At 41.6% G+C, this 23,445-nt stretch overlaps 1 protein-coding gene and 1 long non-coding RNA gene across 7 annotated transcripts; both read right to left on the reverse strand.

Moving 5' to 3' along the window:
• Positions 1–564: 564 nt before the first annotated feature.
• LOC119870890 lies at positions 565–2,710 on the reverse strand. The gene is made up of 4 exons (XR_005354434.1): positions 2,573–2,710; positions 1,992–2,065; positions 1,092–1,186; positions 565–601 (listed from the first exon to the last, which is right to left on the reverse strand). It is a non-coding gene; the product is annotated as an uncharacterized LOC119870890 (long non-coding RNA).
• A 4,812-nt stretch (positions 2,711–7,522) lies between these two features.
• On the reverse strand, positions 7,523–23,445 carry ZNF582 (zinc finger protein 582). 6 transcript variants are annotated; one of them, XM_038527632.1, is made up of 7 exons: positions 23,289–23,390; positions 21,260–21,413; positions 20,708–20,796; positions 19,335–19,461; positions 18,981–19,076; positions 13,999–14,052; positions 7,523–9,644 (listed from the first exon to the last, which is right to left on the reverse strand). In XM_038527632.1, the coding sequence occupies exons 3-7, from the start codon at positions 20,714–20,716 to the stop codon at positions 8,323–8,325; spliced, it is 1,608 nt and encodes a 535-aa protein (XP_038383560.1). In that variant the 5' UTR covers positions 20,717–20,796; positions 21,260–21,413; positions 23,289–23,390; the 3' UTR covers positions 7,523–8,322. The 6 variants fall into 6 exon arrangements, with proteins under 6 accessions (XP_038383560.1, XP_038383559.1, XP_038383557.1 ...); XM_038527631.1 differs by lacking the exon at positions 21,260–21,413 and having other exon boundaries at positions 23,289–23,445; XM_038527629.1 differs by lacking the exons at positions 21,260–21,413; positions 23,289–23,390 and adding an exon at positions 23,065–23,245.

Consider the following 23,445-nt stretch of genomic DNA (forward strand, 5'->3'; position numbering starts at 1 on the left):
AGACATGAACAGAAATTTCACCAAAGAAGACATACACTAGGCCAACAAGCACATGAGAAAATGCTCCACATAACTTGCCATCAAGTAAATACAAATCAAAACCACAATGAGATACCACCTCATACCAGTGAGAATGGTGAAAATCAATGACAGGAAATAACAAATGTTGGAGAGGATGTGGAGAAAGGGGAACCCTCTTGCACTGTTGGTGGGAATATGAACTGGTACAGCCACTCTGGAAAACTGTGTGGATGTTCCTCAAAAAGTTACAAATAGAGCTACCCTATGACCCAGCAATTGCATTACTGGGGATTTTCCCTAAAGATACAGATGCAGTGAAAAGCTGAGACACCTGAACCCCAATGTTTACAGCAGCATTGTCCACTGTATAGCCAAACTGGAAAGAGCCTCTGTATCCATCGAAAGATGAATGGATAAAGAAGATGTGATATATATATATATACACACACACACAATGGAATATTACTCAGCCATCAGAAACAACAAATACCCACAATTTGCTTTGACGTGGATGGAACTGGAGGGTATTACGCTGAGTGAAGTAAGTCAATTGGAGGACCATCATTATATGGTTTCACTCCTACGGAGAAAATAAAAAATAGTGAAAGGGATTATAAGGGAAGGAGAGAAAATGAGTGGGAAAAATCAGAGAGGGTGACAAAATATAAGAGACTCCTAACTCTGGGAAACAAACAAGGGGTAGTGGAAGGGGTGGTGGGTAGGGGGATGAGATGACTGGGTGACAGGCACTGAGGGGAGCACTTGACGGGATGAGTACTGGGTGTTATACTGTATGTTGGCAAATCAAACTCCAATTTAAAAATATACATTTAAAAAAAGAATGGAGGCAGGCACAGGGAGTGGTCCATGTGAGTACAAGAGAGGCCCCCCCAGGAGCTCACGCTGATGGGAGTAATGCTCTAATCTGAACACTAGGGATTGCTACAGGACCTTCCCAGGCATTGTCTCAAAGGAGCTCCAACTTGCTGACCTTCTTGACCATTACCTATAGGCCAATATTGTTCTTAATCATCCTAGGCCAATATTGTTCTTAATCATCCTTCACTTACCTGGCACACGCTTCCTGTTACATCTCTTTCTGTCAACCAGGATTCTTTCCCTTGTTCCTGTATGGAGCTCATATTTGGCTTGGCAATAGAAAAACCTGTGTACACAAGGAATGCAGCAGAGTCACAGATTCATATCCATTTCATATCAAAAGTTCTGAAAAAGTGCTTTCTTTTTCAGAAAGCATTCTTATTACATCCTGAGGCTGAGACCTTTTGTCTTAGTCCCTTCTGGATGCTGTAACAAAGTATCACAGTCTGGGTGGCTTATTTACAACAGAAGTTTGTTTTTCACAGTTCTGGAGGCTGGCAGTCCAAGATCAGGGTGGCAGCATGAATGGGTTCTGGTGAAGGCCTTCTCATGGGTTGCAGATGGTCATCTTCACATTACATCCTCACATGGTGAAAGATGATCTCTCTAGAGCCTCTTTTATAGGGATACTAATCCTATTCACCCTGACCTAATCACTTAGTAAAGGTCTCATCTCCAAATACCATCACGTATGAACTGGGGGAACACATTTAGATCATAGTAGAAACCAAACACCACCACTGCCCACCTTGTCTAACTGGGAAACCTGGTCTGTAGATGACCATTAAAACATTATTATGTGTGGTTTCTTTAAACACTGATTAGTCCATTAAATTATATTTCACATAGGAATCTTTCATGTTTCCCTGAAACAATGCATATCTGGTCCATCAAGGCTCCTGCAAAACTGAGTCCATAGGAGATGTGAACATGTGAACTCAGGTCAAAGAGAGATGGATCATTAGTGAGAGTTTAGGGCTTTTGATCCTTTTGTGCATGGGTGAGTTTCAGGCAGGAAATCTCAGGAAAATTTTTGTACATATATATAACATGAGCACAGTTTGAGGAAGGAGAAAGAAAGTATGACTCACTCAGGCCACAGCTTTCTGAATAGCAAGGACCAATGAATCCTCCTCCAGTTTCCCTTCCTGGAGAAGAATGAGTCCTTAAAAGGCAGAAGCAAGGAGGGAGGAGAAAACATGAGAGGTCAGGTTTACCTCCCAGAAGGACATGTTGCAATTTTCTTCCTCATCTTGTGCCAACCTTCCAGTGTTCATGAAAACACTGAGCATTTTAGACAGACTTCTAAAATGTTCCCCACCCCCAAATTCTGTTCCTCCCATGTTACATGCCCTGCATGATTATAATTAAGCTACTAGTCAGTTGCCTTTGAGTTACCAAAAGGAAGATTATTTTTGAATGAGCCTGATCTAATCAGACAAGCTCTTTAAAAACAGAAGTCAGAAAGAGAGGTGTTCCTGCTGCCCCCAAGGAAGAAAACAGGTGTTCTGAACCGCTGATGGAGAGGTGTGGCCCCGGGAACTGAGAATGACCCTGGTGGATCCAGCAAGAAAAAGGGTACCCACGTCTGAAAGGCAATTAATTTTGCCAACAACTAGTAGCCTTGACAGAGAACCCTGTGCTCCAGGTAAAGTTGCAGTGTGGCAAATACCTTCATTGTAGCCTCGTGAAACCCCAAGCAAAGGACCCAGCTGAGCCATGCTGACTCCTATGGAAATTGGGAGATCATAAAGAATTATTGTTATAAGCCTCTGAGCTTGTGATAATTTATTACACAGCAATAGAAAACTAATATGTTGAGGTTGATGGGGAGACTGTGGACATATCTCAGCCATCCCCAATCCTGAGAAACTATCACCAGCCCCAGTGAGGAAACAGGGATGAGGTGGCCCACCCATTCCAGTTCTCCAAATCCCCAGAGTTCCTGCTTCACCAGGAAGGATCCAGCCAGGCGACCAATGCATGCCTGATATGTTAATGGAGATACTAGGTGGGACTCTCACCAGGCAGAGCTGTCCCCATGGGTCCAAGCACCGGACACAACCTCATCAGAGCAGCATGCAGGATGAAGCTGGCTGCCCCTGGCCAAGTTGTGCAAGCCCAAACCAGGAACAACAACAAGGAAACAGCATAAACAGAGAATATAAACTAAGCATGGCTTCAGCTATATGAAGAGCTCAAGGAAGAAACAAAAATCACACTGCTGAATGGAAACAAACCAACCCGGGACTCCTGGGTGGCTCAGCAGTTGAGCATCTGCCTTTGGCCTAGGGCATGATCCCAGATGTCCCTGGATCAAGTCCTGCATCAAGCTCCCTGCATGAGAGTCTCTCTCTGACTGTGTTTCTGCCTCTCTCTGTCTCTCATGAATTAATAAATAATTTTTTTAAAAAAAGGAAGCAAACCAACCCAACCAAAGGATGTTGAGAAAGAACTAAATAGAAATTCTAGAAAAATTAAGTTATTGTGCTTAATTTTATCAACTGGCACTCAATGTCCATTCCTACATCCTCCTGGTTGAACTTCCTCTACCTTTCCAGGTCTTTGCATGAAAGACTGGACAGAAATAAAAGTCCACCCTTTAGTTGCCCTTGTGTGAAATTTGGATGACAGAGGCAACATCTCCTGCTGCTTTGGCTACCAGAAGGCAGTGGCAGTGATGGCAGAGCTGGCCTCCAGACTCCAGTGTCCACGCATTTGTGACAATAGTGGGTAGTGGTTTCACCATCTTATCTGATCCCTGGATTGCAAGTAAAGGAATGTGTACTGGGAGCTGATGGTTCCTCTGGCAGCCTCCTGCACCTCTACCTCTTGACTGGCTGAGGTAACAGATGTTTTGAAGGTTCAGTTTTGCCACATTTTGGGAGACTAGAAAGAAGAATATTTTAAAAATCATAATATTTGAGTTGCATCTAGTCAGAAAGAATTTGCAAAGATTACATTCAAATATGTTTTAAATGGGTGATTCTATGAATGTTAGATAATTTATAGCTAGTTTATATTATTGGACTCAATACATTAAGGCTGTCTGCAGTTTCTTTACAGTGGCCTCCTTCCGTTCACATACTTCTCCCCTCAGAGCCATGTCATTGCTCAGCTTTTATTTTTTTTTTAATTATTTATTTATTTATGATAGTCTCACAGAGAGAGAGAGAGAGGCAGAGACACAGGCAGAGGGAGAAGCAGGCTCCATGCACCGGGAGCCCGACGTGGGATTCGATCCCGGGTCTCCAGGATCGCACCCTGGGCCAAAGGCAGGCGCCAAACCGCTGCGCCACCCAGGGATCCCTGCTCAGCTTTTAAAACTAAAAATGTTGGTTTTTCAGATCAGGATAGTACAGAGATGTGGCCATCCTTGAGCAGAGTGTGGTGGCTGGTCCCTGGCTCTCTCCTCCAACCCCACACATATCGATCCAGAGGGATGGAGAATGACAGGAGTCTCAATTGCTGGTTCAGATCGGTTTCTCAAAATTCATTGGCTCTCATTTGGAGCAACATAATTTCTCCATCATGACTCTCCGGGGAACTCCTAGTGTTTGAATATTGAAAGCAATCGTTTCTGATTTATAATGCTGGAAATAGACTGGGCTGAATATCTGAAATTTTACCTTCTTGATTCTTCCAGCCATTCTCTTTGCTTTTCTGCATCAATGTCTTCTCAAGGGACTGGACTTGAATTTTTGAATAGCAATAGTATGTAGGTCTGACTCATTTTCCTATATGCAGGGCTTAGCAGTTCTAAGCCAAATGTGATTGTTGGAGCAATGGAGCAGCCATTGCTGGTGAAGAGCAGCCTAGGTGAGCAAGGAGGGGAAAGGCATTGTGGGGGAAAAATGCTCATCCATTTGGCAGGTCAAGGCTTTTCAGGTTTTCCTCCTAAATTCTTTCCTGAGCTGAAAGCAGATGCTTAACCAACTGAGCCACCCAGGTACCCCGCAAATATAATGGTTTCTTTTTTTAAATTTTTTTTAAATTTTTTATTTATTTACGATAGTCACAAACAGATTGAGAGAGAGAGAGAGAGAGAGAGAGGCAGAGACACAGGCAGAGAGAGAAGCAGGCTCCATGCACCGGGAGCCCGATGTGGGATTCGATCCCGGGTCTCCAGGATCGCGCCCTGAGCCAAAGGCAGGCGCCAAACCGCTGCGCCACCCAGGGATCCCCAATATAATGGTTTCTTAAAAATACGTTCATAGTTATGAATGTTTACCATTAGATCATGGACATTTTTCCTTGTTCTGAAAAACCTTAAAGATATTCTTTTTAACTCATAGTATTCTACCACATGGACATAGGAGATCCTATGATTTGCCAAGTCATTGCTGATTGTAGGGCACTCCTCTCTGACAAGACCTTAAGGTCTTTCACAGACATCTGCTTCTAGACCATTTCCAAATTTTTCATTGGTGGCAGGTGGAGGTGGAGTCCAAACTTCAGTGAGACTGCCTGGGGTTGGAATGGAACCCCCAATATCCTTCACTTACCTATGCCTCAGTTCCCCAGTCTTTAAAATGAGATTGATGAGGGCATGTGGGTGGCTCAGGTGGTGAAACACCTGCCTTCAGCTCAGGTCGTCATCCCAGGGTTCTGGAATTGAGTCCCTCATCAGGCCCCTTGCTCAGTGGGGAGTCCACTTTTCCCTCTCCCTTTGCTCTTCCCCCTGCTCCTTCTCTAAATATTTTTTTAAAATATATTAAAAATAAAATGAGATTGATGACAGCATATACCTTGAAGGGTTGCTGTGAGGACTGCAGTTAAAACCATGCAAAGCACTTACTGCAGTGCTTGCTACAGTCATGATCCTCTCTGATCCCTGATGTTCATTTTCCATCCACTGAGCCTCACCATTGTCCTGGGCTACAAATCCACATTGTCCTTGTATTTGGGATGGAACCCCAAAATAAATTTGCCTTCAATTACTTTAACTTCTGTCCAGCTCTGGTTTTGTTAACAGACAGGGGGAGGGCAAAGATACCTCAGAGAATCGGTCCAACTACAGTCCTCTTCCCGGGGAAAATGCAAGTGCAAAGACAAAAGCAAAAGCAGATGGGCGCCTGGGTGGTTCAGTGGTTGTGCATCTGCCTTTGGCTCAGGTCGGGTCCTGGGATTGAGCCCCATATTGGGCTCCTCATGGGGAGCCTACTTCTCCCTCTATATCTCTGCCTCTGTGTGTGTCTCTCATGAATAAATAAGCATTTTTAAAATGAAAGAAAAGTAACGGGTTGAAAATAAAGGGATGAGCAAAAATATACCAGGTAAACAAAGAAAAATCATTGTCAGTAGTGTTATCCAGTACGAAAATAAAATGTCAAAGGGGTTACATACACTAGCCCAGGGTTGGCAAGTCAACATAGGCTTTGCGACTACAGACTTTGTTGCACCACTTAGTTCTGCTGTTGCAGCACAAAAGCAGTGGACGTGTAAATAAATGAGCATGGCTGTGTTCCAATAAAGCTTTATTTATAAAACAAGCAGCAGGCCAGATTTGGTTTCTCAACTCCTACACTTGGCAGAGTAGGATACTACAGAATGATAAAAAGTATGATTCATCAATAGGAGTTAAGTTGTAGGTCTTTGTAAATCAAGCAACATAAATTAAAAATCTAAAAATTCAAGATTTTGGCTTAAAAAAATCATTTTAGGAAATTCTGATCCAGTGTACCAAATTATATAAATCTGGAGAATTTTATCATTATAATCCACCAGCTTTTTTTTTTTTTTTTTTTTTTTTTTTTTTTTTTTTTATATATGATAGTCACAGAGAGAGAGAGAGAGAGAGAGAGGCAGAGACACAGGCAGAGGGAGAAGCAGGCTCCATGCACCGGGAGCCTGATGCGGGACTCGATCCCGGGTCTCCAGGATCGCGCCCTGGGCCAAAGGCAGGCGCCAAACCGCTGCGCCACCCAGGGATCCCTAATCCACCAGCTTAAATGGAATCTTGTACCCAAGAAAAGTAGAATATATATTTTTTCAACATTACAGAATATATACTAAAATCAATCCTGTATTTAACCAAAAGAAATGTTGAATTAAAAAAAGTAGATATTTTCAGGCCATATTTACCAATCTTAGTTAATTGTAAAATAAAATTTGGTGTTACATAATTAGGATGGTTTTGGATTCAAGTTTACAAAATATCCAACTAAAAGTAATTTCAGCAATAGAAGTTTATTTTTTCCTACACAAGGCTTCGGAGAGCTCCAGAATTGGCCTTGTGGCTCTGGGTCAGCTTCTCTGAGGTCCTTGGTTTTCTCCTTTTGGTTCCAACATGGCTGCAACAGCTCCAGGCATTATGTTCTCATAGGAGAATGTTTAAAAGCAGAGGAGAGGAAAAGAAGTCTTCCTAATAGATGTTTCTTCTAAATGAGAGAAATCTTTCTCAGAAGCCTCTACAGATCCCTGGAATATACTGGCCTTACCCTGGTACATATGAGCCATCCTGAGCTGTGGAAGAGGCTGGAAAGTTAGCATATGGTATCTTCAGAGACTAAGGCAAGACACAGATACTGCTAGTAGAAAGGGGAACTGGGCATGGCTATGTAAGCAACCAACTCCTTTTTGTGACAAAATTTATGAAAGATAACCTAAAACAAGATGGAAATTGAGTAATACTATCTTAAATTTTATTTTGGGGTCAGAAAGAAATAAAAACTGAGATTATAAGAATAACCACTTTCTAATTTCATTATTTTTTATTTTTATTTTGTACCAATTTGTCTTTCATCACCCTGATGTTTGGTATTGTCTTTTCTGGCTTCTTGAATAGTACATTTAATATACTCCAGAATAATCTTTCAGGTTTTCATGCTTTGCATGCATTTAAAAGCTAAAATTCTTCTCAGTAACTTTAGCCCACATCCTACAACTCCTGGAATGTAAATCTCTCGATTGTTATTTTTATTTCATTCATAAATCAAGCACGAAAATGTGCATGATTTATTTCCTTATTAGCCCAAGAGTAATGGAGTGCCTGGCTGGCTTAAGTCAGTAGAGCACTTGACTCTTGATCTCAGGGTCATGAGTTTGAGGCCCACATTGGGCATGGTGTCTACTTAAAAAAAAAAAAGAAAAAAGAAAAAAGAAAAAAAGAAGTTGAGCCCAGAGTAATTTGGCTGGGTTTTTTTTTTTCCCCTTTTTAATTGCTAAGAAAATTAAAACTTTTGGCTGTTGCTAAAATTATTACAGCATGGTTAGAAAATGTGATCCCATATTGTGTTAGAGACAAATTTTTTTCCAACTTTTCCTTGCTTCTTTCATAATCATGGTCTCAACAATTTATATTCATAAAATGTTTCATTATGAATCTTAGAACTCAAGATAAAGGATAGCTTGAATGAAGGCATTTCCATTTGCATTACATTCTTCAAGTCTTTCCCCAAAACATAAGAAGTTGTGACTAGCCTAAGCTAATGGGCTCTCCCCATTACTTCCACTCATATGGTTGCTTGCTAACATCAATTCTCTAATGATTAATAAAGGATAAGTGCTGATGGAAGGCTTTTCTACATTTATGATATTCACTTGTGTTTCCCTATTATGCATTCTCTGATGCTGAAAAGTAGTTGAATCATGATGTAAAGTCCTCCCACGTTCCTTATAGCCACAGGGCTTTTCCTCAGTATGAACTACCTGATGTTGAATCAGCTGTGAGCAATGACCAAAGGCCTTACCACATTCCTTACATTCATATGGTTTCTCACCTGTATGAATTCTATAATGTACAGTAAGGTGTGAGACCCGTTTGAAAGCCCTACTGCATACCCTACATTGGTAGGGTTTCTCTCCAGTATGAATTCTCTGATGTTGCTTAAGTTGTGAGCTCACCCTAAAGGCCTTCCCACATGCCTTACATTCATAGGGTTTCTCACCAGTATGGATTCTCTGATGTCTAATGAGAGTTGAGCCCTGATTAAAGGCCTTCCCACATTCCTTACATTCATAGAGTTTCTTGCCTGTATGAATAGTCTGATGTTGAATCAACTGAGACCGATGACCAAAGGTCTTCCCACATTCCTTGCATGCGTAGGGTTTTTCACCAGTATGAATTCTATAATGTACTTTAAGATGTGAGATCCTATTGAAGGCCTTGCCACATTCCTTACATTGATAGGGTTTCTCACCAGTATGAATTCGTTGATGTTCAATCAACTGGGAGCTTCGACTAAAAGCCTTTGCACAATCCTTACATTCATAAGGTTTTTCACCGGTATGAACTCTCTGATGTTGTATGAAATTTGAACCAGAATTGAAGGCCTTTCCACATTCATTACATTCATAGGGTTTCTTGCCAGAATGAATATTCTCATGTTGAATGAGTCGTGAGCCATATTTAAAGGCCTTACCACATTCCTTACATTTATAGGGTTTCTCATTAGTATGAATTCCTTGATGACTAATAAGGAAGTCCTCCTGCCAGAAGTCTTTTCTATATTCATTATATCCATAGAGTTTTTCTCCAGTATGAATTTTCTGGTAAAAAGGAAATGATGCTTGTTGGTTGAAAGTGGACATTTCTTCAGGATTGATCATCACTGGACTCAAATGTCCATCTGATTTTCCCTGTTGTCTGTCAAACTGGCTTATGCATTCCCAATCATCTTGGAACCTGGAGCACTCAAGACCATAATTTGTAAGGCTTTCCATTATCTCCCACTGTGGTGATTGTATTTCATAAAGGTGCTGCTCTGGAGATGATACTTTGGTATCACGCCTGGACTCCAATACTGAAAACAAAACAAAACAAAAAAGCAAGTATGTGTTTTTTCCTTTTCCAGAAAAAGGAACTTTTTTTTCTGGAAAATCAGAAAACTTATACTCATGATTATACCTATAAACTCTTGAATGTGGCTAAGCAATTGGAAAATGGGTAAGTAGAAGAGACAGAGGAAATACCATAAATTGAAATGAAGAGTCAGAGAGAGGTTATAAGAATAGTTCTAAAATGTTAGTGTAGATCAGGATCACCTCTGAACCATATTTATTTTATTTTATTTTTTTCATATTTTTTTTAATAAAGGTTTCTATGAACCCCCCCAAAACACAAATATAACCTAGAGTGACAGAAGAAATCACTGGTTGCCGGGGGTTGGGTATATGAGCAATTGTGTGGGAAAGGAGCACAAGGGAACTTTTCAGGATGGTGAAAATGTTCTCTAGTCTGTGGTGACAGTTATACAAGTGTGAACATTCGTCCATTCTCATCAAAACATTGTACTTAAAATGCATGCATTTTGTTGAATATAAATATACCTCAATAAAGCAGATTTAAAAAAAACAATGGTGAAGGGTGGCTGGCCAGAGGTACGGGTTGGTGCATCTGCTTGCCAGGGTATTCAGTAGGATGGGGTTGGGGTGTGTGTGTGTGTCTCTCACATGTCCACTGGAAGTTGTAACAACACAGCTGTGGTCCTCTGCCATGAAGACCACATGCTTCTATCTCTTCTGCTTTCTATCTCTGAAGTTTAGCTGAATACTATGGCTTAGACCTAGTGTCTACTAAACCAGTCTCTCCTGGACCTTTTCATTGCCTAAATGTGGCTATGGAAAAAGAAGGGCCTTGTTCCTTGTTTGGAGGATTAGGCCCCAATTTAATGGGGGTGGCTTCTTCCAGAGCAACATTCTTTGCTGCTTATTCAAACTGCAAGAAATAGCCAACTGAATTAGCCCAATCTTCAAAAGAACCTCCTGTTTCGATTGAATTACTGTAGTGACTTTGTCATAAATCAAATCATACATGTGTTTCTGATTCTGGATCTGTTCTTTTCCAGTGATCAATTTATTTTGGGATGCCTGAGTGGCTCAGAGGTTGAAAGTCTGCCTTTAGCTCAGGGTGTGATCCCAGAGTTCCGGGATCGAGTCCCACATCAGGCTCCCTGCATGAAGCCTGCTTCTTCTACCTGTGTCTCTGCCTCTCTGTCTCTCATGAATAAATAAATAAAATCTTTTAAAAAAATTATTTTGCCAATACCACATTTTCTGAATTTTGTGAATTTATTACAAATTTTAATATTTATAATGTAAGGTTTCCAATTTTTCTTTTAATTCAAGATTATTTTGCAGATGTTTTTTCAGACACCATGTTTGGTTGTTCAGAAGGAAGGTTATGGTCTGATAATTCTAGTGAGACAGGTCCCAAATACAGCCACTATGAATTGGTGGTTGACCTACTCAAAAGTTACCAACACCTGACTGCCATCCCATATAGAACAACCATAAGACTGAAGGGGAACATGGAAAATTAAAGTCAACTTCACAGACAGAGAAGACTACTTTGTGAACATTTAACATGCCTAAATGGAAATCTAGTTTATAGAATTAAAGGCAGGCACATTACTTGCTTTTTGGGCAATGTGGAAAGAATCTGGGTTGCCTGTAAGGGCATGCCTTAAAAATAATTCCCTGGGGATGCCTGCATGGCTCAGTGGTTAAGCGTCTGCCTTTGACTCAGGTTGTGATCCTGGAGTCCTGGGATCAAGTCCCACATCAGGATCCCTGCAAGGAGCCTGCTTCTCCCTCTGCCTATGCCTCTGCCTCTCTCTCTCTCTCTCTCATGAATAAATAAAATCTTTAAAAAAAAAAAAAAAAAAAAAAACAATTCTCTGTCCAGACTGCCACTTTTTCTATTTTTCTATCATAGACCCTGACACAGCTTTGTTGATTGATGGCAGAGTACAGTGTTGTTTATTACATAACCCCTTTTACACTGATCTAAATTAAGCCATCTCTAATTATACACTGCACTGTAAGCATCCAAAGATAGCACTGACAGTCATAATAATTTTCTGACTTCTGTCCAACACTCTATGAAGTTGCAATATAGCAATAATAATAGTGAGGTCTTCTATACTAACTTGGTATTTTTCTGACAGGGACTGGCAGAGCATTTTAAAGTTAATTATTTAGCTTAGTAGTCACTGTTTTGGATAACCAAAGAAATACCTCTAAAAATCTTACATACAGTCTTAGCATTAAGATATTTTAGTATCCTCATATGAAGAAACCTCAAGGGATCCCAAAAGCCAAAATAATCTTGAAAAGGAGAACAAAGTTGGAAGTCTCACACTTCCTGATTTCAAAACACACTGCAAAGCCACCATAATCAAAACAGTGTTGTACTGGCATTAAGGCAGCCGTATAGATCAATGGAATAGAACAGAGAGAGAAACCCCCATGCACATGGTCAAATGATCTTTGATAGGGCACCAAGACAACACAATTAGGAAAGGACAGTCTCTTTAACAAATGGTTCTGAAGAAACTGGATATCCACATGCAAAGCAATGAAGCAGGACTATTACCCTACACATATACAAAAACTAACTAAAATATATGAAAGACCTAAATGTAAGACCAAAAAATGTTAAGTTCCTAGAAGAAAGCACAGGGGAAAAACCTCATGACATTGCATTTGGCAATGATTTCTTGGATATGGCACTCAAGGCCCAGGCAACAAAAGCAAAAATAACAAATGAGGGACGCCCGGGTGGCTCAGCGGTTGAGAGTCTGCCTTCCACCCAGGGTGTGATCCTGGAGTCCTGGGATTGAGTCCCACATCGGGCTCCCTGCATGGAGCCTGCTTCTCTTTGCCTATGTCTCTGCCTCTCCCCCTCTATGTCTCTCATGAATAAATAAATAAAATCTTAAAAAAAAAAAAAAAAAAGGGATCCCTGGGTGGCGCAGCAGTTTGGCGCCTGCCTTTGGCCCAGGGCGCGATCCTGGAGACCCGGGATCGAATCCCACGTCGGGCTCCCGGTGCATGGAGCCTGCTTCTCCCTCTGCCTATGTCTCTGCCTCTCTCTCTCTGTGTGTGTGACTATCATAAATAAAAATTTTAAAAAAATTAAAAAATTAAAAAAAATTAATTAATTAATTAAAAAAAAAAAAGAGACAATATCAAACTTAAAAGCTTTGATGCATTGGGGTACCTGGGTGGCCAGTGGTTGAGTGTCTGCCTTCGGCTCAGGTCATGATCCTGGGGTCCTGGGATTGAGTCCTGCTTCAGGCTCCCTACAGGGAGTCTGCTTCTCCCTCTGCCTATGTCTCTGCCCCCCCTCTGTATCTCTCATGAATAAACAAACAAAATCTTAAAAAAAAAAAAAAAGAATAGGAAACAATATTTCCTAATCATATATCTAATAAGGATTTACTATTTAGGATATATAAAGTAGTACTACAATTCAACAACAAACTACCCTATTAAAAAATTGGGAAAGGACTTGAATAGACATTTCTCCAAAGAAGGTATACAGATGGCCAAGAAGCATATGAAAACATGCTCCACATCACTTAGAGAAATGCAAATCAAAACTATAATGAATCATACCTCAAAGCCATTAGGATGGCCTCTATCCAAACAAAACAAAACAAAACAAAACAAAACAACAGGTGTTGATGAGGATTGGGAGAAATTGGAACCACTGTGCCCTGATGGTAGGAATATAAAATGGTGCAATTACTACAGGAAATAGTATGGGGGGGGGGGGGTGCCTGGGGGACTCAGTTAGTTAAGTGTCTGACTCTTGGTTTTGGCCCAGGTCATGACCTCATGGGTTGTGGGATTGAGCCCTGAGTCAGGCTCCTCACTCAGGAGTCTACTTGAAAGATTCTTTCCCTCTGCCCCTCCCCCTACTCATGCATGTGCTCTTTCTCTCAAAAGAAAGAAAGGAGGGATCCCTGGGTGGCGCAGCGGTTTGGCGCCTGCCTTTGGCCCAGGGCGCGATCCTGGAGACCCGGGATCGAATCCCACATCGGGCTCCCGGTGCATGGAGCCTGCTTCTCCCTCTGCCTGTGTCTCTGCGCCTCTCTCTCTCTCTCTGACTATCATAAATAAAAAAAAAAAAAAAAAAAAAAAAAAAAAAAAGAAAGAAAGGAAAGAAGTAAACAAAGGAAGAAAGAAAGAAAAAAGGGAACAAACACAGGATAGAGGGACACCTGGCTGACTCAGTTGGAAGAGCATGCAACTCTTGACCACAGGGTCATGAGTTTGAGACCCATGTTGGGTGTAGATTATTTAAAAAAATAAAAAAAACAACAACAAAAAACAACATGGAGAGTTCTAAAAAATTAAAAATATAATTACCATATGATACAGCAACTCCACTTCTGAGTATATATCCCAAAGAACTGAAAGAATCTGAAAGAGACACCTACACACCCATGTTTACTGCAACATTACCCACAATAGCCAAGAGGTGGAAGCCATCCAAATGTCCATTGACAAATGAATGGCTAAAAAATTGTGGTACATACATACAGCCTTAAAATGGAAAGAAATCCTGTCACATGTTAAAACACGGATTAACCTTAAGGACATCATGCTAAGTAAAAGAAGTCAGACTCAAAAGGCCCCATATTATATGACTCCATTTATGTGAATATCCAATAATAAGACATTCCAGAGATGGAGAGCAGATTACCTGTTGCCAGGCATGCGCTGGGGGAGGGGGGAGAAGAGAGGGAGAGAGGGCATGAGGAGTGACTATTTAATGAGTATATATGGGGTTTCCTCTGAGGTGTGTTTAGGAAAAACACCCCTTTCAACACAACTCTACTATTCATACTGCTCTTCTGACCCTACTGATGACAAAATGTGTATGGATTTCTCCCTCATACCAGGTAATTCTCCAACTCTGGATACCAATTGGGTGTCCTACAGATTTAGGTCAATTTTCAAACTATCTTTCTGCAGATAGCATCAGATCCTACAGGTTAAGAGCTCAGGCCACAGACTACCTCTAGTCCCCTCACCTCCCACCCCAATAAACTGGAGGTTCCCACAACCCCTTCTGGGGTTCAATCATTTTATAGAATGGCTTACAGAATTCAGGAAAACAATTTACTTACTATATTACCAGTTTATTACAAAGGACATAACTCAGTATCAGTCACATTAAAGAAATGCAAAGGATAAGGTATAGAGGAAGAGAATGGAGATTCCTTTCCAAGTACACCACCTGCCAAGTACCTCCATGTGTTCACAACCCAGAAGCTCTCCAATCCTTGTACTTTAGAGATTTTTATGGAAGCTTCACTACATAGGCAGGATTGATTAAATCATTGCACTTTGGTGATTCAACCTTTAGGTCTCTCCAGAGTTTGAGAGATGGGGCTGAGTGTTCCAATTCTCTAATTACAAAATCCAAGCTCATCCTGAAGCTATCCAGGCACCCCCAAACACAGTCATCTCATTAGCATACAAGAAGACACTTATTACTTTAGAGATTCCAAGGGTTTTAAGAGCCATGTGCCAGAAAACAGGAGTGAAAACCACAGGGTGATAAAAATATTCTGAAACGAGATAATGGTGATATTGCACAACGCTGTCAATGTACTAGATGCCAATATACTATACACGTTAAAATGGTTAAAAGGTGAATTTTGTTACATATATTTTTGAATTTTTTTAAATTAAAAAGAGCATTTCCAATAATAGCAATAAATATACAATACCTAGGAATAAACATATAAAGAAATGTAGGGGATCCCTGGGTGGCTCAGTGGTTTGGCGCCTGCCTTCAGCCCAGGATGTGATTCTAGGGTCCCAGGATTGAGTCCCACATCGGGCTTCCTGCATGGAGCCTGCTTCTCCCTCTGCCTGTTTATCTGCCTCTCTCTCTGTCCCTCATGAATAATTAAATAAAATATTTTTTAAAAAATGTACAAGACTCATATAAATAAAACTTTAAAACCACCAGGGGATGGACATAAACGAAGAGAAAAGCCTACCATGTCCTTAAATAGATAAAATCAATAAAAAATAAGTTTTCTCCTCAATCTGTAAATTTGTGGTGATCTCACTAAGAATAATTACATGATTTTTTTAAACCAGATATTCTTTTTTAAAGACCAGATTGAAAAAAAAAAAAAAGTCCAGATGGAAACTTGAATGATTATAGCCAGGAAAATTCTGAAAAAGAATGAGGAGGAACTAGTCTACCAGATATTTAAAACCTTTAATAATTAAAACAGTATGGTATTGGACACATAGTTGACAAAGAGATTGAGATAGAAACAAAAATTTAAAAAAAAAAAAAAAAAAAAAAAAAAAGTCCAGGGGTAAAAGAGTAGATGATAAAGGTGGCTATACAGATTAGTGGTGAAAAGATAAAATTAGTTAATGCTGTTTGAATAAATGGATAAGAACCTGGAAAATAGTGTGAAATCACATCCTCCACAGGTAAACTCCACAGGGATCATAAGCAGCACCATAAATATACTACTAGCAAAAAACCACAGGAGACTCATGTATAATGTCAAAGGGGGTAGTCCTCTTTGATTATGATGTAAACCCACATCATCTAAGAAGTAAATAAAACTCAGGACCTCAAACAATCAAACACACACATGCCTTCAAATGACAAAAACCAAAGCAAAAATGGTATCATGGGTGTGGCTGACAGAATAATGGCCTCCCACAGATGCCCACATCTAATCCCTAGAACCTGTGCAGATGTCAGGTAATGCAGCAGCATACATCTCCTCTCTGGATGCTCACTCTGCACCTGACCTCACTTACTTCTAGGGGCCAACTCCCAATTCAGTGTGGAAGAATCCACCACATCTGTAGTGTTAAGTCCTTACAGTACATTGTATATGGTGGAAACTCTTTTTATCAACACACACATTCTTGGTCTCACATCACACCTGGACTTTGGCTCTCATTCAGGGAAGATTCTGCCCCCTGGAGGACACCTGACCATATCTGGAACATTTTTGATTGTCACAACTAAGGAGAGGCAAGTATACAGGCAACCAGTTGAGTAGAAGCCAGGGAGGCTGCTGAACATCCTACAGTACATGTGATGCCTACCCAATGCCCCCACCCCCACCCTGTGTCAACACTGCTGAGCTTGAGGAACCCTTCACCCAGAGCAAGAAGCCCCAAGGCAGGAACATGCTTGCTGTACCAAGGCTAGGGTGGGTAAACTTGTACTGTCTGCTCTCATGCTACTACAGCATAGCTGGGTAGTTGTGACAGAGACCATATATGGCCCACAAAGCCTAAAATATTTATTGTCTGGCCCCTTTGAGAAAACATTTACCAATCCCTATGTTAAAGGAACAGCAAAGAGGCTTGTGCAGCTGTAGCCGAATGAACAAGAAGAGTAGCAGGAGGGAAAATCAGAGAGGAAGCAGGAAGTGGATCATAGAACACAGTCCAACAGAACTTTCTATGATGCCAAAATGTTCTATTCTGCCCTAATATGGTAACCACTGGCTACATAAGTCTACTCAGCTTTTGAAATGTGGCTACAGGCTACCATGGAATGGAATGTCACATTTTATTTAATTTTAGTTAGGGAAGCCTGAGTGGCTCAGCCATTGAATGCCTGCCTTTGGCTCAGGGCGTGATCCCAGATCCCCAGGTTCAAGACCCACATCCTGCTTCTCCCTCTGCCTGTGTCTGCCTCTCTTTCTGTATGTCTCTCATGAATAAATAAAATCTTAAAAAAAAATTTAGATTTTTAAAAAAAATTTTTAAAGATTTTATCTATTTATTCATGAGATACACAGGAGAGGGAAAGAGAGGCAGAGACACAGGCAGAGGGAGAAGCAGGCTCCATGTAGGGAGCCCAACATGGGACTCGATCCCGGGTCTCCAGGATCACGCCCTGGGTGAAAGGCAGGCGCTAAACTGCTAAGCCACCCAGGGATCCCCTAAAGCTAAATTTTAAACAGCACGTGTGGCTGGTGGCTACTGTGTTGGATAGCATATAGAGGGTCCTAGGCTAGGGTATCGATTTTGGATTTTATCTTGAGATGGGAATGTGCTAGTAAGTCTTGAGCAGAGACAATACACCCTCACTGAAGTTTTAAGGTCCCTGTGGCTGCTGTGTGGACAATACACTGTAGTGGGCAATAGAAGCAGCGGAATGGGGGAGGAGGCTACTGCAATAGTCTAAGCCAAAGACAATGGTAGCGTGGATGGAATGGCAGCAGTGGTGCCAGTGAGAAATGGTTAAATTCTGGACATATTTCAAGGTAGAGCCAATAGGATTTGCTGACAGACTGAACAGGTATGTGAGAGAGAAAACTCAAGAATGAGTTTTTGACTTGAGGGACACCTGGGTGGCTCAGTGGTTGAGTGTCTGCCTTAGGCTCAGGTCAAGTTCTGGGATCGAGTCCCACATTGGGCTCCCTGTGGGAAGCCTGCTTTTCCCTCTGCCTGTGTCTCTGCCACTCTCTCTGTGTCTCTCATAAATAAAATAAAAAAATAAATAAATAAAATAAAATAAAATAAAATAATAAAATAAAATAAATAAAATAAAAAAATAAAATAAAGTAAAATAAAATAAAATAAATAAAATAAAATAAAATAAAATAAAATAAAATAAAATAAAATAAAATAAAATAAAATAAAATAAAAGAGAGAGAAGAGCAAATTGTTAGGGAGGACCAAGGACTCCTTTCTGGACTTGTTAAGTTCAAAGTCCCCAATGAATGCTGAAGTGGATATAATGAAGGCAGTTAGATAGAAGTATCCAGAATTTAAAGGAAAAGCTGAAGATGATGGAAATATTCTGTATCTGTATTGTCCAACACGGTAGACACAAGCCACAAAGTGGCTACTGGACTTCTGAAATGTGGCAAGGGCAACCGAGGTACTGCTTTTTTAAATGTATTTAATTATAATTAATTTAAATTACAACAGACATGGGGCCAATGGCTCCACACTGGACAACACAGGTACAAATGGTATTTAAAGCATGGTAACGGAGAAGGTCCTAGTGAATGAAAATAAACAGAAAAGAAGAAACTCAAGTCTGAGCTCTGGGGTGCTCCAACATTTAAAGAAAGTGAGAAAATCCAATCAAAGGAGGCTGAAGATGGTTTAATGAGGGGGTAGTAATGACCCAAATACACAGAAATGTTTTGGGATGAAAGGAACATCCACTTTTGTGAAATGCTGTTGATAAGCTACAAAAGATGGTAACTGGGACCTGACCTCTAAGTTTGGTATCTTGGAGGGAAGATTTTCTAACTCAAAAATCCTGTTTCCTTGTCCACGTACCAGATGGCTATCTGTGGGGACTTCTCTCTTCCCCCACAGGCCTCACTCACCTGGGCACAGGCCGCCTGTAGCTGCTTTCTCTACCATCCAGGGCTCTTTGCCTTGCTCCAGGAAGGAGATCACATCAGGTTTGGAGATGGCAAGACCTGGGTGTGAGAAAAAACACACCACCCAGTTATGGCGCAGGTCCCCAGAATTCAGATCTAGGACCTTGGCATTGACCAGGAGAGGCAGTTGCAGAAGAAATCCAATGTGAGACCCAATGTGACAGTCACCTAAGGACTGAGGAAAATGTACTATCAGCCCATGGAGCTGCTCCTTGACTTCTCAAAAGGTACTCAGAAATGGATAAGGAACAGATATGCTGAGGGTAACATCCAAACTCATATACCAGGTCATCTTACCCAGTGAGACCAGGTTATTGTAGGTCTCCAACATCACGTCTCTGTACAAATCCCTCTGAGTGGGTACCAGCTGTTCCCATTCTTCTTGGGAGAAGACTACAGCCACATCCCTGAACAAGTCTGACTCCTGAAACAACAGGCAGGTATGTTATTTGCATATTTCAAGAAAATGTTTCTTGGTGGGATGAGAGGAGGTAGAGGAGGTCTTTGTAGGAGTGGAGTGTTTGGTAAAAGAGAAGGATGGGGCTGGACGCCTCCAATGTGAGCAGATGACAAGAGAGGGTGGGCATGAGTACAACAGTGCTGAAATGTTCTGGATCATTCCTTTTTACTACAAACCAAAGCTCTGTACAAAGATCTAGAAGGAAAATTAAAATTCAGCAAAGTGGACTTTTCCCAATTATGACAAGCAGTATAATAAAGTGTGTTGACTACTGTCCTTGGCATATAAAATTCTCAATGAGAGAACTATAATTTCTACTTTTGTACAATAACAACAAACCAAACCAACAATTTTTGTTAGATTTACCCTCAAGTTTTATTAAAGAAACATTTTCTTAGAAAAGAGGATTTTCATATAAATTGAGAATTTGTTGAAGATGTCGGTTTATCATTTTGTCAGAACATATCAAAGCATATTTCCTTATGAGAAAAATCTTAAATTAAGATTACTTTTATTAAAAAAAAAAAAGATTACTTTTATTAGCTGTACAATTTTCTATCAAGTGAAAAAATGACTCAACCATTCTCTTATTTTGGATACAAACGTTGGATCAGATCTCTGAAGGCTCTTCCAAGTTCTGACTATACAGATTCTGAAAAATTCATCCACCTGCTCAGTTGCTTACAATCCTTTTACCTCTGTGCTCCTCTCACTCTCAAGCTAAAGAAGCTGCTATAGGATGATCCACATTCAAATGCTCTGTTTGACCTCAAACCAGACCTTAGTTCTGGCATCTAACCTCTCACATATACTCAGCTAAGCTTCAATTACACACCCAATCATTAATCCCTCCAAAAGCAGGAGATCGTGCCTGAGACCAAGACCAGTTCCCACGCTTTTCTATGTCATATCCCTCATAAGTATTCATCTCCATTTCATCAAACCTTGGTTGACAGTTTATACAAGGAGATGGATTTCTGCTCTGTCTAGGCTTCTGGAAGAATACCATACCATCAGAAGATAACGAATGCTATACAGAATGAACCCATGGGCACTGGTCCGAGTGGAGGGGGCAGTGAGAGAGGGTACCAGCTGCCTGGTCTTTTTAGTCCCTAAAGTGAGAACCTCTAAGAACCAGATTCTTGGCTGAAACCTAGGTGGGAGGCTTCAAGAAAAAGAAAGCAAATATTTACATGATTTGAAAACTCACAAGGGACATGACTTTTAGAACTTCATGGGCTGATGGGTCTTCTTCCTGGTTCCTCTCTTGAGGGAGGGCCGAGTCCTGAGATGACAAAGCTGGGAGAGGAAAGAGCAAACATGAAAGGCCAGGCTTGCCTTATAGCTCCCAGAATGCCATGGCTACAAGTCCCCACCGTTCTAGCCCCCACTCCCCACAAAAACTAGTGAATTGGAACATTGAGGCCCTTACCCAAGTCCAGGAAACACTGCTTTAGCTGCTGCAATGAGACAGGGAACCAGTGGCCCTTTCTCTCTCACTTCCCCTAAAAATCCAGAGAATCCCACCTTGTTACTGATGCAAATCTGTGATGGGGATGCTCAGTCCTGGTTCAGTGACTAAGACCACGTGGTGTCCCAGGCCAGGGAGCACAGCCTGCTTCATCAGCATCAACCCAGCCCACAATGAAACCTTCCCAGAAACAGAGCATTTAACTCTTTCAAGTCCACAATGAAACACCTTCAGAGGTCTCCCGGGCTCTTTACTCAACTTCCAAATTCACCGAGAAACTTACAGCCCTACCTAAAGCCTGGTGGACACCACTTTGAGTGGACTCTGCTTTGAGTCAACAAATGGGATGTGGTTACAATGGGCAAATTAGTTGGCTCCATTATCATCACATAAATATGCCCATGGACAGATTTAACAGTGAGGAAAGCCGCATACACAAAGTTTACTGAAAAACAGAACAAAAATTAGTATGTAACAGTCCAGAAATAGGCAAGTGGTTGAATCATTTTTGGCCCAGTCATATGACAGAACACCAACCAACTATGAAAGCTAATGTGCAGGTGGAGCAACTGGGTGGCATAGTGGTTGAGCGTCTGCTTTCAGCTCAGGTCATGAGTCCCATATCAAGGTCACCATGGGGAGTCTGCTTCTCCCTCTGCCTATGTCTCTGCCTCTCTGTGTCTCTCGTGAATAAATAAATCTTTAAAATAAAATGATGTGGGGCAACATTAACAGACAAAAAAAGATGGGGATCCCTGGGTGGCGCAGCGGTTTGGCGCCTGCCTTTGACCCAGGGCGCGATCCTGGAGATCCGGGATCGAATCCCACATCGGGCTCCCGGTGCATGAAGCCTGCTTCTCCCTCTGTCTATGTCTCTGCCTCTCTCTCTCTCTCTGTGACTATCATTAAAAAAAAAAAAAAAAAAAAAAAGATACAAGTGCTCTCTTTATACAACATGAGAACATTCTGCAAAAGAGGGCAAACCTCCCACTATTGGCACTTGGGCTTAAAAAAAAAAAAAAAAAACTGGAAACAAAAATCCAAGTATTAAGACTGATGTCATTTAACCACTTTGTGAGTTCATCATTAAACAAGTAGTATTTTATAAAGGAACTCAGAACAGGGGATCCCTGGGTGGCTCAGCATTTTGGTGCCTGCCTTCCACCCAGGGCATGATCCTGGAGGCCTGGGATCGAATCCCACATCAGGCTCACTGCATGGAGCCTGCTTCTCCTATGTCTATGTCTCTGCCTCTCTCTCTCTCCGTATCTCTCATTAATAAATAAATAAAATCCTTTAAAAAACAAAAAGGAACTCAGAACAACGCCAGACATATTGCAAATATTTAATTTTAAATAATGTGTATATAAAGTAATGAATCGTCCCTTAATAACATGTGATAGAAATTTTTTTCTTAGTATGACCACTGCTCTAGCATTATCTGTAATAGCTTTATGGTATCTTATTAACTGAATGGCCCATGATTTATTCAACCATTTCCCCATTGTTGGACACACATCTTTTACATGATCATCTAAAATGTTCTCAAGGGGGCAGCCCCAGTGGCTCAGTGGTTTAGCGCTGTCTGCAGCCCAGGGTGTGATCCTGGAGACCTGGGATCGAGTCCCGCATCAGGCTCCCTGCATGGAGTCTGCTTCTCCCTCTGCCTGTGTCTCTGCTTCTCTCTCTCCTCTCTGTGTATTGTCATGAATAAAGAAATAAAATCTTTAAAAAAAATAAAATGTTCTCAAGGGACGCCTGAGTGGCTCAGCGGTTGGGTGTCTGCCTTTGGTTCAGGGCGTGATCCCAGAGTCCTGGGATCGAGTCCCACATCGGGGTCCCTGCGAGGAGCCTGCTTCTCCCTCTGCCTATCTCTGCTTCTCTGTGTCTCTCATGAGTAAATAGATAAAATCTTTTAAAAAATAAATAAAAATAAAGTGTTCTCAAATTTGAGTCTCTGCTTCTAAAATAGTGGTGCTAAATCTTTTGAGGTTTTGAAAAAAGATTTCGTCCCAAATTAAAAAAAAAAAGGCATGCATAGGGAAGACTAAAACATCCACCTGCATTTTGGGGAGTCGGGACCCCTTCATACCCACCTAACGGGTCCATGGACCGGGGCTATGCGCCTGAGCGCGGAAAGGGGGGCGTTCGCGGACCGCGCGCCGCGGAGCCCGAAGGGAAATGTAGTCCAGAGCCCGGAAAGTCGCAGCCAGACGCCTGGGCGAAACGTTCCGGTTCTAGCCAGGCCCGAGAGCGGCTCGGGCGTGGCGCCCCTCCCGCACCGACCCCGGTGCGCCTGGCAAGCTCCAGAGCCCCTCACCTGCCGCCTCCTCGAGTTCAAGCGCCACCGTGGCCGCGTTTCCCGCAGCCCGGAGTGCGCTTCTTCCTCGGTATCGGCGGACCAGCCGCCTGGAGCCGGAAGACGGCGCAGGCGCACAAAGCACCGCCGATACAGCCTCGCGAGTGGACCATCGCCG

The sequence above is a fragment of the Canis lupus genome, chromosome 1 (assembly GCF_011100685.1).
Source record: "Canis lupus familiaris isolate Mischka breed German Shepherd chromosome 1, alternate assembly UU_Cfam_GSD_1.0, whole genome shotgun sequence".
Classification (NCBI taxonomy): Eukaryota; Metazoa; Chordata; class Mammalia; order Carnivora; family Canidae; genus Canis; species Canis lupus.